Source organism: Rhineura floridana, chromosome 7 (assembly GCF_030035675.1).
Source record: "Rhineura floridana isolate rRhiFlo1 chromosome 7, rRhiFlo1.hap2, whole genome shotgun sequence".
Taxonomy (NCBI): Eukaryota; Metazoa; Chordata; class Lepidosauria; order Squamata; family Rhineuridae; genus Rhineura; species Rhineura floridana.
The window spans coordinates 78,376,747-78,390,666 of NC_084486.1; the positions used below are offsets into that span (position 1 = coordinate 78,376,747).

Here is a 13,920-nt window from a genome sequence, read left to right on the forward strand (position 1 = left end):
GGCAGGTGGGTTTAGCATGGCTTGCCAAATGGGCCAGAGATTCCCTACCACTGGTATGTTGCATTCATGGCACTGCAGTCATGCTTTGAATCTGAGTGTTTTTCTGCACTTACGTTTGGAAATAAGCCTCTGTGCTGATGTTAACTGCTACCTGTCCAATTCATCTTCTGATCAAGATCTCCATGCTTCTATTCTTTAATCTTTGAAATCTCTCTTGGAATTCTTTCCTGCCTTCAGGTCTGAAGAACACTCCCACACAGGAGGACTGGCTTGTGAGTGTTCTCCCTGAAGGTTCCAAAGTAGGAGTAGATCCTTTCATTATTCCAGCAGGTTAGTTTGCCCTTATGCTTTCTTCTTTGTGTAAATTGTTAGATTCTCCTGACCTGCATTGCTTCGACGTTCAGCACCAACGATATATACACAGGGGTGTTGGATCTGACTAAAGTAGTCAAACTTTGCTCCTCTTGGAAAATAATTGGCTTAAGTTAAATCATAGATAAAGATACATACTGTAGGTGTCTCACAACAATATCTACATTATGCTGATTATATAATATGTTATCTATATTATACTAATACAAAATACCAACAACATGAATATGTTTCACACACATACAATTTTCCAAAGAACAAGGAATCCTATGAACCACCAGCTACAGATGACCAGTAAAAAAAGTCAGTTTCATTTATAAGTCCTTCTCAGGTTCATACAACTGATTTTAATTCCATAGAAAAGGTTATTTAGCAGATTCCAGCTTGAATCAATAATAAGCGCTACTCCTTCCAAGACAGTTGTACGGTAGGCACAATTCTTCAAAAGTGCCATATCATTCTTTATAATAAATTGGTTCTTGTAACCAACTGCTTCTACATAGAATACAAGCTGTCTGATAAATCAGTCTTCACTCCACAAGCCATGGAAAGGTTCTTTATAGATCCTAATGTACTCAGTATCTATAGATATAGGTGCTATTTGTATATATTTGAATCTGGATCCAACTCAGGGTATTCGGAATTCTGCATTAAAACAATCCCCAAATTCTGCAGCTTCAGATTGTACGTTTACTAAGTGAACACTTTTATCCTACTGAGGTAAATTGGCTTAGATTTGTTTTTATTTTGCTTCAGGCTTGCAATATTTTAAAATATTTAGGAAGATGGGAGGCAATGGGTATAGGTATGGAGGGGGAAATGAAACAGGGAGGTGGGAACCCTTGGAGTGCATCCTGCTGCTCACAGCCAATTCTGCCATTAGCCGGATGAAGTAGAACTGGGGGCCTGATTAAAGGGCAGCAGTTTTTCAGCTTACACTTTTTACCATGTCATTAAAACCTTTCTCAACAACAAGATAGCTGGAGGTGGGGAAGATGATAGACATCATTGTCCACAGGAATAATTTTTTTTTTTTTTTGAGGAGGCAACAGGATACCCTGACTTATCGAGGTAAATTGGTTATCTTAGCCAGTTTCAGCTGCAAATAAATCTAGCAGACTGTTCAACTGGGAGTCTGAAGAAGTTCATAGGAATATGTTTTTTCCAAATCTGGTTAATGCAATATTTTTACTTCTTTCCCTCTATAATCCCATTGTGGTTTGTAAACTGCCCACACATCTCCAGTTTCTTCTCTGAAACTGTGAGGTATAAAAACATTGTTTTTTTTAAATGGAAAGTTGTAAATTGTCATAAATGCCATGGATCAGTGATTCTGTTCTCAGCCTGCGACACTGTGTTCTGCCCTACTCAAACTACTATTCTATATTTTTGGTTCTGTTTACACAGGAATAACTAGCATGTTGGGGCTCTCAGCAGCATCCTTCTTATGAGGTCTAAGCTACTCTCTCCGTCTTTCTCAGATCAATGGAAGAGAATGTGCAAAGTTCTGAAAAGTGCTGGACATGCTCTTGTGCCAGTCAAAGACAACCTGATTGATGTCATATGGGCGGATCGACCACCACGACCTTGCAAACCCTTGATGACACTAGGCCTGAGCTACACAGGTAAGCAAGATCCCTATTGTGTCTGTAGGTATGTTGTTGGTGATGAAATGGCATTCCTGACAGGCTCCCTGTTCAATTTGATATTGGCCAAAGGTACAGGAAAGACAATGGGGGAAAGGAAGGGACTTGAATAATAATAGTGATAATTAATAATAATAATAATTTTAATATTAAATTTAATATTTATAATATTAATAATGTTATTATTATTATTATTATTATTATTATTATTATTTGTAAAGGCATATGAAACGTATTAGGCATTGCACGTAAAGAAAAGTAAATGGCATCTGTGTGTAGAGAATTAGTTCCAGAGAATTTGGCTGGATTAAGTTCTCACTTTGATTGCATGTCACAGGGATGAGCTGGAAAGATAAGATCACAGCTCTGCGGGGGAAAATGGCTGAGAGGAAGGCTCTGTGGTTTGTGGTGACCGCCTTGGACGAAGTGGCTTGTAAGTACTCGTATTAACCCAGTTTCATTTAGCATTGTTCGACTGCCATGCTAATTTTCTGCTCCATGATCTCTGTATAGCTGGAAACAAGAAACCCTGCAGCATGCCCAGAGGTTGAAATGGTGATGAGTCCATTGGGCAATAGAAGCCTGCCCCAGTGTCATAATGGAACTGCAGAGATTCGAGCAGCTGGCTGTTCAGTGGTCAGTGGCAAGCAGCCCTGAACTGTTTCATTTAAAACAGGAATGCTGCTGGCCCAGTATTGCTAAGTACCCTATTCTTCGCACAGGATGGGTGGAAAAATCACCTGCCACCATACGCGTGGTTGGGGTAGCTACTGCCTGTTTACAGTCTGCCACCATTTAGTTCCCAAGTATCCACCACACACAACTGAGAAGTAGACAGGAATATAGTAAAGGGCAAAACAGAAAGTGGTATGTCTACCTAAATGGAGCCAACATGGCCCAAAGGAGAATGTGTTGGATTTGATCTGGGGAGATTGTCTACTGAGCAGTGGATTCATCTGGAGTCCTTCAACAAATCACACCCTCTTAGCTGCCATTTTCCATCTACAAAATGGAAAAACTAATAAAAGAGTAAACTAGAGCTTTATTTTAGGTATGTTATTTAGTTAAGGGGCAGCCTGATTCATATAGTCTTGACTCTTAGAGTTGCCTCTATTTTCCCACAGGGAGATTATTTCCTATCTGCTGCCTATTCCCTGTTCCTACAACAGAAAATACACATTCAATATCTTTTGTAGGTCACAATTTTCCTAGACTGGGAGAAAAGAGTGAATCTTTACATAGAAAAATCTAATTTAGGAAGCGGCCCTTGGAGCCAAGCTGTGAATGAAGCTGGTTCCCAGATCCAAGGCTGAGTAATTGTTACCCATAATTGGTTTGACAAACAAGGGAACTGAGGAACAGAAGAGTAGTTGCATTTTGTTTTTCCTCTGTAACATGAGAAGTTTTTGAGTTTTGATGAATGACTTCCTGCCGTGCAAGACAGGCCTTTTGTGAAGATTTGGTGTTTGGATGGTAGTCTTCTGAATTGTTGATTCAATACATTTTGCTAATAATTGGCCTCATAAACAGAGAGATTTACAATGGATTAAGAATGCTTTATTCCACAGACCAATTCACCCATGCATTTTCTTTCTTCCATGCAATCATTCTTGACTGCATTTGACGGTCATGATTGTGTGGAGAAAACTAGTATGAACTTTTGGTACACAGCTAATACTCATACCCTTGACAACTATTTTGGCAATTGTGGAGGCTTAATTGTGTAAATTAGTGAGATATGTACCCACATAGTGCTCATGTACCACAGTTTTCTTGTTTTCTTATTGTTTGTGATCATGTGCATGTCTGCATTCAAGTGGATGCAGTGAACAAGTGAACAAATGCACATGAACCAACCCAGAAGATGGAACTTAATTCTCTGAGGTACATTCTGTCTAGCCATGTCTAATTTGGCTTCTGTTGACTTGTTAAACCTAGTATGCCACTTAAAATTAATCTTTCACTCTGCTAATATAAAACCTATGTTCCTCTTTGCTATGGTTCTATATTACAAGCAACCTGTGTGGTTTGCTAAAGGCCTGGTTGCATATCACGCTAAGCCAAACCATGGCTTAGTGTGAGCACACAGGTTCAGGGACAAGAGATCATGGCTGCTTTGCTCCTCCTGAGTTCTGCTGCTGTGGTGCTGACCTAAGCCATGGTTTGACTTAGCGAGTTGTCTGAACCCAGGCTTGTGGTTTAGCTCCATGGACAAACCACGAGCCGTAAACCATAGTACAAACCTTGGTTACAGCTCTTGGCTAGTTTGAAAGAGCTAAACAATGAGCCTGAGTTTGAACAACATACTAAGCCAAACAATGGCTTAGTGCAGAGCAGCAAAATGACCAAAGAGGAGCAAAGTGATTGTGGTCTCTGCGAGTCCACACATTTGCCTTAAGCCATGGCATGGCTTAATATGACATGTGAGTCAGGCCCAAGTCTAGAGATAGAACTTAGTAAATGCTGGATTTTGTACTTTCCAAAATGAGGAGTTAGTCACTAAACCACTGTTAAGTCGGGGAAGGGCCGCAACTCAGTGGTATAAGCATCTGCCTTGTATGCAGAAAGTCACAAGTTCAGTCCCTGGCATCTTCAGGTAGGGCAGTGATAGACTCCTGTTTGAAAACCCTGGAGAGCTGCTGCCAGTTGGTGTAGACAGTACTGAGCTAGATGGACCAGTGGTCTGACTTGGTATAAGGCACCTTCCTTTGTTCCTATGTATCGTTCGTTTTTATCCCAGGTTTAACCTGAAACCCACATAGCATCTAGAAAAGCCTAATCTGTTATGCTTGTTATCTCTTCTTAAACTCGGTCACAAGACTGAAACCAGTGCAAACTCTATGACTTTAATACCAACCATGATCTCCCCCTCTCCTCTCCACCTCCCCTCCGACTTTGTTTAACCTCAGCATGAGAAAGTGGCCTGGAAAATTTGAAAGCCTGCTCACTGTTTTGTGACCTTTTGGTTGGTCCTAGTTATTGTCCCACTGTGGATTTTCTTTTTTTTTTCTTCCCTGAAATCTTTTGCATTCTGTCCTGAAGTTCTTGCAACTGAAAGTTCTGCCTTGTAGTATCTACTAGCCTTGACTTCTAATGCCATCTTGTGGCAAAGGCCCTTTATGGCTCCTTTAAGTGGTCTCATTATATCTGGATGCAGATGGGGTTTTCCCCCCCTTCCTTGAAAAAAATAATGTTGAGTTTTAATCAGGTTTGTAATACTGGGTTTTTCCTCATTTTATAGGGCTCTTTAATCTCAGAGGTTCTGATGTTGAATACAATCCAGTGTTTTTTGCTTATGCCATCATAGGGACCAATACAATCAGGTAATGTGGACTGTGACTTTCTTGCTGATCTCAAAAACATTTGCTCTGATGGTTGACACATGTACATATTTTTCTTCATGAAATTGATTTTCTGAGTGGGCGGGGGTAGAAGAAGTGGTAGAAACAGCAGCAGCACGTGATAGGGGGTGGAGAGGCAGTGGTGCCCTCCCAGCAGCAGCACTGTGCTCCCTGCAAAAAGAACAAGGGGAGGCATCAGCCTCCCCACAGGTGCATGTGTACCTGCGGGGCCACCGCTGTAAAATCTTGAGCACCCCTGACTCCACTGCCACCTTGCTCTGCCCCATCTCCATCACAGGAATGCCATCCCCACCTATTGCTGAAATCAATTAGGTTTGGACAGTTCTTTCACTTTTTTAAAAAAAAAAGAAATCTTGATTAATTTTCCATGACAATTCCCTCATACCAATTTGCGACCGTTAGAGGCAGGGAGAAAAGAAATGTGATGGGGAGATCTGACTCAAGCCCCAGCTCTGTAAAAGAAACATCATTCTCCTGTGTTTCAGTTTTCCTGTGGCATTTATAAAACATGCTACAAACTAACTGGCTGCAGGGCTGGATTAACTAGTAAATAAATGTGCCATGTTTTATTGTAAAATGTGTGGGCTGTGTGTGTGTGTGCATGTGCAAAATCTTCAGGACATTTTCCCCCTTTTAACATAGGAGGTTGGGAATTTTTGTGGCATTTTCTTTTCTTTTCTAACAGCTCCTTTTTCAATGTCCTGTTTTTATCAGGGCTGATTGAACTATTACAGTTCCCTGGAGGGGCAGGAGCTGCCAGATATGGCCTCAGTTCACACAGTCCTGTCATCTGCTGGTGCTGGAATGGAGAGCCTCTGAGCAATTAGGGTGAACAATTTAGTTTTTGCAGATTTCCCCAGTTTGTTTTGGATTATAACTCCCATCAGGTCCTAGGCAGCATGGCTGTGCCGTTTGAGTCTGATGGGGGTTGTAGTCTAAAACATCTGGAGGGCATCAGGTTGGGGAAGGCTGGTTTAGCTAGTAGTTTTCAAATGTTACAACCAGTGTTTGTATCCCAACTCTGAGAGAGTGACTTTGTTGCCACTCCCTTTATGGAGTCCATATTAAAATTTAAAAACGATCAAGATGGTTTGTGTCCATAACTTTTCTCACACTTGTGTTGCTTTTGGTTTTATGGTTTTATAAATAAACTTTCTAAAGCATGCTCCACTGTTTTGGGCAAGTATCACAAAACCTCTAATGTACCTGCCTTCCTGGAATGTAATAAAACCTCAGAGATCACAAGGTAGAGCTTAGACACCCCCTCACCCAAAAAGTGATAATGATGCGCTAAACTCCCTTAGGTGATGTCTTCAAATCCAAAATGAATGTGGATGTCTAGCGATAGCAAATGTGCTGCTGCCTTCTTGTTTTGAGGTTCCATCAAAGTTGGCACCACAGTGGGATACAACAGAACAGCTTGCATCCAATGGTGGCTTTCACATTAGTGGCCAAAATTGGGTGGGTGGCCTTATGTGAGAAGAAGTGTTTTTTTCTAGCATGAAGTCACTGTTGCAGCCTTTCCCAACCAGTGTGCCTCCAGATGTTGTTGGACCACAATTCCCATCTTTCCTGACCATTGGCAATGCTAGCTGAGGCTGATGGGAGTTGTGGTCCAACAACATCTGGAGGCACACTGATTGGGAAAGGCTGCACTGTTGGCTACAGCCTGATACATTTTTTTTGCCTGTAAGGGAGTCTCTGCCTGATGTTCCAGTAACCTGCTACTGAGATTTGCCACTAAAGATCATTATCCCCTTTTTAATTCGGCTAGCGCATCCTACAAGCCTCATACTTTCCCCCCCTTTCTTTCTCCAATATATTCCTACAGGTTGTTCATTGATGGCGATCGCATGGCTGACCCAGTTGTGAGAGAGCATCTGTTGCTGGATTCTGCTCAGGACCCTGAGTCTAGCATCCAAGTATTGCCATACGACTCCATCCTGACGGTTCTGAAGTCCATCTGCGACAGCCTTTCTCGTCATGAGAAAGTTTGGCTTAGTGACAAAGCCAGCTATGCCCTGACCCAGGCCATCCCCAAGGTCTGTATGCTTTGGCAGGGCAACAAGTTTTCCCCCAGCTCAACTCTGTCAATATGCATTTTCACTCGGGGTGGATGCTTCCAGGTTTCCTTCCGTCTGGTGCTGTTTCAGGCCTCGTCCTCTGCTGCAAAGTGGCTTTGAAACCCAAGCCAAGTTCTCAGTGGGTTGTTTATTATCCCTGTGGTGGGAGGAAACTGCTAACTCATTAAAATAATTTATCCAAAAGATTGTCAAATTAGAATAAGGCAAGGATTTGAGTAAATTGGCCCCTGTCACAAAACCTGTTCACTAGAAAAACCGTTTACTAGAAAATGTTCTAGTAAAGAGGAATAAAGTGGTGTTGTCCTTATCATTCTGATGGGGAAACACAGCAGCCTCTTGTGGCTTTCTGCGGGGAAGGTGTGAAACACAACACATCTTTTTTTCTTCACCTGTATGTTTGACACGAATGTAAAAACCTACATCAGCTAGAGCAGAGGTAGCCATTATGGTGCTCTCCAGATCAGATGTTGTTACGATTACATTTCCTATCATCCCTGGCTACTGGCCATGCTGGCTGGGGCTAATGGGAGTTGGAGTCCCAACAAAATGTAAAGGGCACTGTGTTGGCTACCCCTGAATGCTAGAGCATGCATTCTCTTTTAAAATGGGCCCCTTTTTTTGCTTTCTGTGCTGTGTTAACTACATTCACATATGGGCTGAAATAGGGTGCGAGAGATTCTAAGGTGCTTTTAGTTTAGTGTCATATATATATGGCAGTGTTTTGAGACAGTCCATGGCTTGGTTTGAAGACAGACTCTGTCCCCCTTGGGACGTTATGTTTCCTGCTCATTAAAGTGGCTGGCACAGAAGTGGAGCTTTTCCAGAGAGGAATAGATGCAGACGTGTGTCATCTTCAGATGGACCCTCTCCCGAAGCGGAAAAGTCAGAGCAAAATCAGGGGGAAAGGTCTGGAAAAGGTGCAGAAAAGGGGCGTGTTGGAGCACCTTCCCTATAAGGAAAGGCTACACTTTTCCTTCCATGCACACAGCATAAAGGATGCTCTTGGGCATAGAGCAGTGGCTCCCAAACTTGTTTTCCTCATGGACCACTTTAAAATTGCTGATGATCTTAGTGGACCACTTTTTCTGCCTATTGCAATGTGCTGTGCTAGATGCTGTATGTTTTTAATTGCATTTTTATTGCTGCTGCTATGTATTTTATTGTATTATTATTTGCATTCCAAAGAATTAAAATTGTAATACAATATAAGAAATAAAAGAAGCAATACAAATACAATTAAAAATCAATATGAATATGTAATGCGAACATGCTGTGGAACCACCTGAATGGAGGGTGCAGACCACTGGCAGTCCATTCTCCACAGTTTGGGAACTCTTGGCATAGAGGAAGAAAAGGGACGTTGTTCATTAAGTGGTGTGGTAGACTTGAAACAGAGATGTAAGGGAACTTAAAAAAAAAGCTTAGGTGAAATTTAGAAGACTGCTTTTGCCTACATTATTTTAGTTTGGCTAGTTATATTGGTAGGTTCTTTATGCTTTGTAACTGTTATTTATAAAATGTATATATTAGTTTCTGTTCCAGTGTGGCTCAAAAATGTACAATCCCTAAACTTCAGTTCACCATGCAGGATATAGTCAATTGTAAACTATAAACCTGAAATTCTTAAGAGGAGCTTTTTTTTAATAGTTACTTACCCACAGTAGCCTTAAGTATGCATTGGTAACAGGTAAAAAGTATGTCGTGTTGATGGCAGAGTGCTATTAAATACATTTACTGTGGCATCTTTTGGACATGACAGGAAGCCAGTGTGATATAGTATTCAGTTTGGATGTAGGGGAACACCAGTCCAAATCCCAGCTTGGTCATGAAAGTCATTTGGGTGGTTCTGGACAAATGGATTTGAACCTAAGCAACCTGAAAATTAAAAATGGAGTGATTCCAGCAGTATGTCTGGCTTCCCCTTTTTCAAGAAGAGCAGGATCCAAATGTGATAAATGGGTATAATCTGGAGATGAGTAAACCACTCATACTGGAAATAGGCAAAGCACCATCCTTTCCATCTGATCCATAAGGCTTGGAAGGATCTGAAAATGTAGCTAATCTGCTTCTGCTTAATATAGTGGCCAGACAACTCTAAGCCTAGCAGGTCATTTGGGCTATTTGCCAAATTACCTTTTTTTCTACCTTAGGATCACCGCTACCTCACCCCCTACACTCCCATCTGCATTGCAAAAGCTGTGAAGAATGCATCAGAGGGAGAAGGCATGAGGAGAGCTCATGTAAGTGACTCACTTAGTCGAGTGACTCTTCTATGCTTCAGTAGCTGCAAATTATCAATTTTACAGAACACTTTCTGGTTGGAGGTGGAAATGTTATCATTCACTTTTTTCTACTGCCTCTTGATATATTTCTGCCTTTCAAAGGTTTGGGGCCCAATTTTCAAGACCGCCAAATGGATTATTCCAAACAGGTGTTTTTAACCTTTTTTCTTGTCATTTTAATAACAGATTAAGGATGCTGTTGCCCTGTGTGAGTTATTCAACTGGCTGGAAAAAGAGGTATGGTTTTATTGCTGTATAGTAAAAGGCTGCATGAATACATCCTTATTAGCAGTGATAGTTACTAGCAGTTAACAATGTGCTGGAGGAAAGGAGGGAGGATGGGAAGGAAGGAAAAAGCAACTGAGATTTGTGGGGTGGAGGTGAGGTGATGGGTGCTGCTCAGATTTCCACCTTGAGCGGGAATGATGACTTTTGGGTACAGTTTACCTGAGTGGGAGAGGTCTCAAAGCCTTCATCATGCTGACTTTCCATTGCTCTTTACCAGCTAATTTTACACAATCTTTTCTTTTAGGTTCCCAAAGGGAATATTACTGAAATAATAGCAGCAGACAAAGCAGAGGAGTTCCGTAGGTAAGAAAAAAGGCTAAAGTGGAGAGTTTCTGGATCATTATAGTCATTGAGTTTTATGCAGCCTTTTGGGAAAACCACATTCATTTGTTTTCATGGGATGGCATGGGAACGAGGGTTCTGTCTTCTGAGGCAGGCAGTTTCAGGAGGAGCAAACTTTTCTCTGCCAGGTGTCTTGTCTTCTCTCTGTTTGTCTTGCCTGGTCTCCTGCCTCTCTGTTTAAACTTAACTCAGAACAAGAGGATCCGTTCTTTACATAGTATTCAGTATATATAGGATACCATGTGTGTCAGTGGCCCGTTCTTCCAGTTTGTGGAAACAAACTCTACATCCAAACCCAGCTTGGTAAGCTTGGTTGGAGAGTCTGTTGTGCATGAGAGGGGCAGGTACACCAACTCAATAGATTCTAGCTGATATTATGTGTTGGATGATTAAACGCTGTATATAGGTCAAGCTCTGTTTTGAGATCACTGCTGCTTCAGTTATCAACCTTCTTTTTTGGTTAGAAACATAGGAAACTGCTTTATACAAGTCACACCATTGGTTCATCTGGCGCAGTATTGTCTACACTGGCCGGCAGCGCCTCTCCAGGGTTTAAGACAGGAGACATTCAAGCCTTACCTGGAGATGCTGAGGATTGACCCTGTTCTGCATGCAGGACATATGCTGTACCACTGAGCTATGGCCTTGCCCCATATGTAGGGTTGTATTCAACCAAGTCCTACTCAGAGACGACCTACTGAAATTAATGAACCTAAGTTAATCATGTCCATTGACTTCAGTGGGTGTTCTCTGAGTAGTACTAGCCTTGAATACCACACTTAAGATTTGACTTGTATTGTCTTGCTAGAACAACATGAGCAAGTTCTGGCCCAAATGGTTAATCTAGACAAATTGTAAGGTTGGCAGACTCACCAGTCTGATCATGACTGATGTTATCTCATTGAACAGCAGCAACAAAAGATGGTCTTTGTTGGCCTCAAGCTGTAACATTGAGAAGCAGGATGTCTCCTTGCTGTAGAGATTCTAAATGTTTCAAATCCTGCCCAGCTGTGATCCAGCATGTTGGGATGGGCAGATAAACTCCAGATCAAGAAAAGATTGCCAGAGGAATTATGCAGTTGCTTCCACTGGCTCAGGTGCTATTGTTCATTAAATCTTTTTTTTTTCCAGACAGCAAAAAAACTTTGTTGACTTGAGCTTTGGTACCATTTCAAGTACAGGCCCCAATGGTGCTATCATTCACTACAAGTAAGTAAGAGCAACAGAGTCATCGCACTTACCACTTCACTACATAGTTGGAAGAACCTCAAGCACTGACATGGTTGCATCTAGCTTCTTAGTCTATATTAGGAAATGTTCACTACTGTTAACCATCCCAGTTCCTCTAGTATGGTCCCTGGGCTATTTGAGGCTACATAGAACTTCAAGCAAATATCTCAGTTGATGTTATTCCCCATGTAATGACAGAAAGAGAGTTTGTGGTGGAAGCAGCAAAGAAGGAGGTCTCTTATTCCATAACCATCCATAGGCAGAAGTCCAAATAGTGCTGAAGTGGTTGGCTTCCTAGCTTCTTTGCTTTTAAAAACTATTAATGAGAGAGTTTGAGGGACAGAGATCATTGTGGAAGGCTAAGGTTATTTGCTGCCACAGAATGCACACAGAATGCTTTGGTTTGTCCTTTTTTAGAAATATCTTGGGGATTGAATGGTTTTGAGGCTGGAAACAGCTTTTTAAAAAAGAAAAGTGCTCAACTTGTTCTCTGATACAGTGAAAAATTCAACCTTGTCCCAAAGTGCACATTTCAGTGCAAAAACGGATACCCATGCAAATTTAGCAGAACCCTAGTTGAAACAATGGCTAAATTTTAAGGAAGAGGCAGACACCTTATGCCATATTTACAGGGTGTTTTTTTTAAAGTGGTGAGTACTTTCTGGTGTCCCACAGACACGCTTCCTGTGTTGCACAAATTGTTTTGCTGACTTGTGAGTCAGATATGCATATGCTGAGACAGCTGTATCATTTAAAAATTACATTAAAATTTATTTTTATTTAATTTTCCATAATGAGAGAGGCTTAATAATCTATATTATTTTCAATATACATTTACCGGATCAGCAGGTAGATGTAGAAAATAAGCTTTTTTACTATTCTGATTATCATTCTGAGTGTACTTCCACCAAAAATATTGCGATGTGTACCGTATCTCACTGATCTAACTGGGCAATTGATTTGATCTAATAATACGTGAAAATTTACTAAGGACAGATACACCTAGCCCAAAGCTCATGATCTAATTGAATAATTTAAGGAGTAACTTGCAATGAAGTCTGTTTTCACTTATTGGTTCCAGTGAAAAGGTGGTAAGATGTTGAGACAAGTCATTTTGTTTTATTGAATAGGCCTACTCCTGAGACAAATAGGACTTTATCCATGAATGAGATCTACCTCCTGGATTCTGGTGCTCAGTACAAGTAAGTACAGCTTATACACTGCTTCAAATAGGTAAATCTCTACTAAACTAAATCCCACTTCAGATCTATATTTGGTATGGAAAAAATACATAGATAGCTTTATGTTTTTTCCAGAGAAACACCATGGAGAAAATATGAGTCATAGTAATGTTATCCTGGCCAGGTGGGGGAATACAATTGCCTTTTGCTTTGAAATAACAGTTGACTATGTCACATTCAATACCATTTTTATTACTTGGTGGTAAGGATGTTAGACTCGAGCACTAAGGTTGGGGCACGTAGATAGCTTAGGTGGTTAGCAGATACTTCATAGAAATATCACAGGCTGCAGGGAGACCCTGATATGTATCCTTCCTGCTGCAGTATTGCCAAGATGATGTTGCATCCAGCTAGCAACAGCTGTTTTTTCCTATATTGTAGGCCTCTGGTAAGTAAGGCCTGCTAAGATACCACAACAAATTGTAAAGGGAAAATCAACAGAATGTTGCTACAACTCTTCCCCGCCAATCCATTTGCTGGCATAATACAGTCCTTAAGAGTTGAATGAAGCTCAGAATTGACAGAAGCGGTTGGCATGCCCCAGTAAAAGAAATCAGAAAAATTTGCAAATGAAATCTTATTTCATTGTTTCTTGTTCCTATTGATGAATCAAATCAAGCATGTAAGAAAGGCCCTGGTCCCTGTGTCCTGGCTTTATTAGTTCCATGGTTTGTTAGAAATGTCCTCAGTCTGTTGGGCTGATAAACCTAGGCTTTTATAGCTATGTTCGATTGGGGGTGGGGGGATTGCCTGTGTTGTAAAAGGAATGATATTAATGCTATTTAAATTTGTATAGTAGCATTTTCAAGTGTTAAGTGCACTTCACATGAATTATCTAGTTGTAATTCTTACAACAACCCTCTAAGGTAAGCCAGTATAATTGTCCCCTATTGCAGATAGGGCAGAGGCAGTACTGAGGCTGAGAGAAAGAGGGGCTTGCTTAAGGCTATCTAGTGTGTTCATGCAGAGGTGAGATTCAAAACGTGGGGATTTCTAGATTTGCACCTCAGTCTCTTAGTCACTATGCTACGCCAGCAGCATTAAGATTAAAACCATTTTGTTCAGCAAGGAAT

At 41.1% G+C, this 13,920-nt stretch overlaps 1 protein-coding gene across 8 annotated transcripts in view; it reads left to right on the top strand.

Moving 5' to 3' along the window:
- Window positions 1-13,920, top strand: part of XPNPEP1 (X-prolyl aminopeptidase 1) — a 56,479-nt gene that overhangs the window by 27,499 nt on the left and 15,060 nt on the right. For 7 of the 8 annotated variants that reach the window (XR_009764019.1, XM_061636059.1, XM_061636056.1 and 4 more), the window contains 10 exons: window positions 238-330; window positions 1,854-1,997; window positions 2,356-2,451; window positions 5,260-5,341; window positions 7,212-7,422; window positions 9,615-9,704; window positions 9,933-9,983; window positions 10,279-10,337; window positions 11,508-11,585; window positions 12,737-12,808. Coding sequence is in view for 7 of the 8 variants with exons in the window: in XM_061636059.1 (XP_061492043.1) it covers window positions 238-330; window positions 1,854-1,997; window positions 2,356-2,451; window positions 5,260-5,341; window positions 7,212-7,422; window positions 9,615-9,704; window positions 9,933-9,983; window positions 10,279-10,337; window positions 11,508-11,585; window positions 12,737-12,808 (976 nt within the window). In the remaining variant the exon portion in view is untranslated. The remainder of the gene's footprint in view (window positions 1-237; window positions 331-1,853; window positions 1,998-2,355; window positions 2,452-5,259; window positions 5,342-7,211; window positions 7,423-9,614; window positions 9,705-9,932; window positions 9,984-10,278; window positions 10,338-11,507; window positions 11,586-12,736; window positions 12,809-13,920) is intronic. The other variant, XM_061636061.1, reaches the window with a different exon arrangement.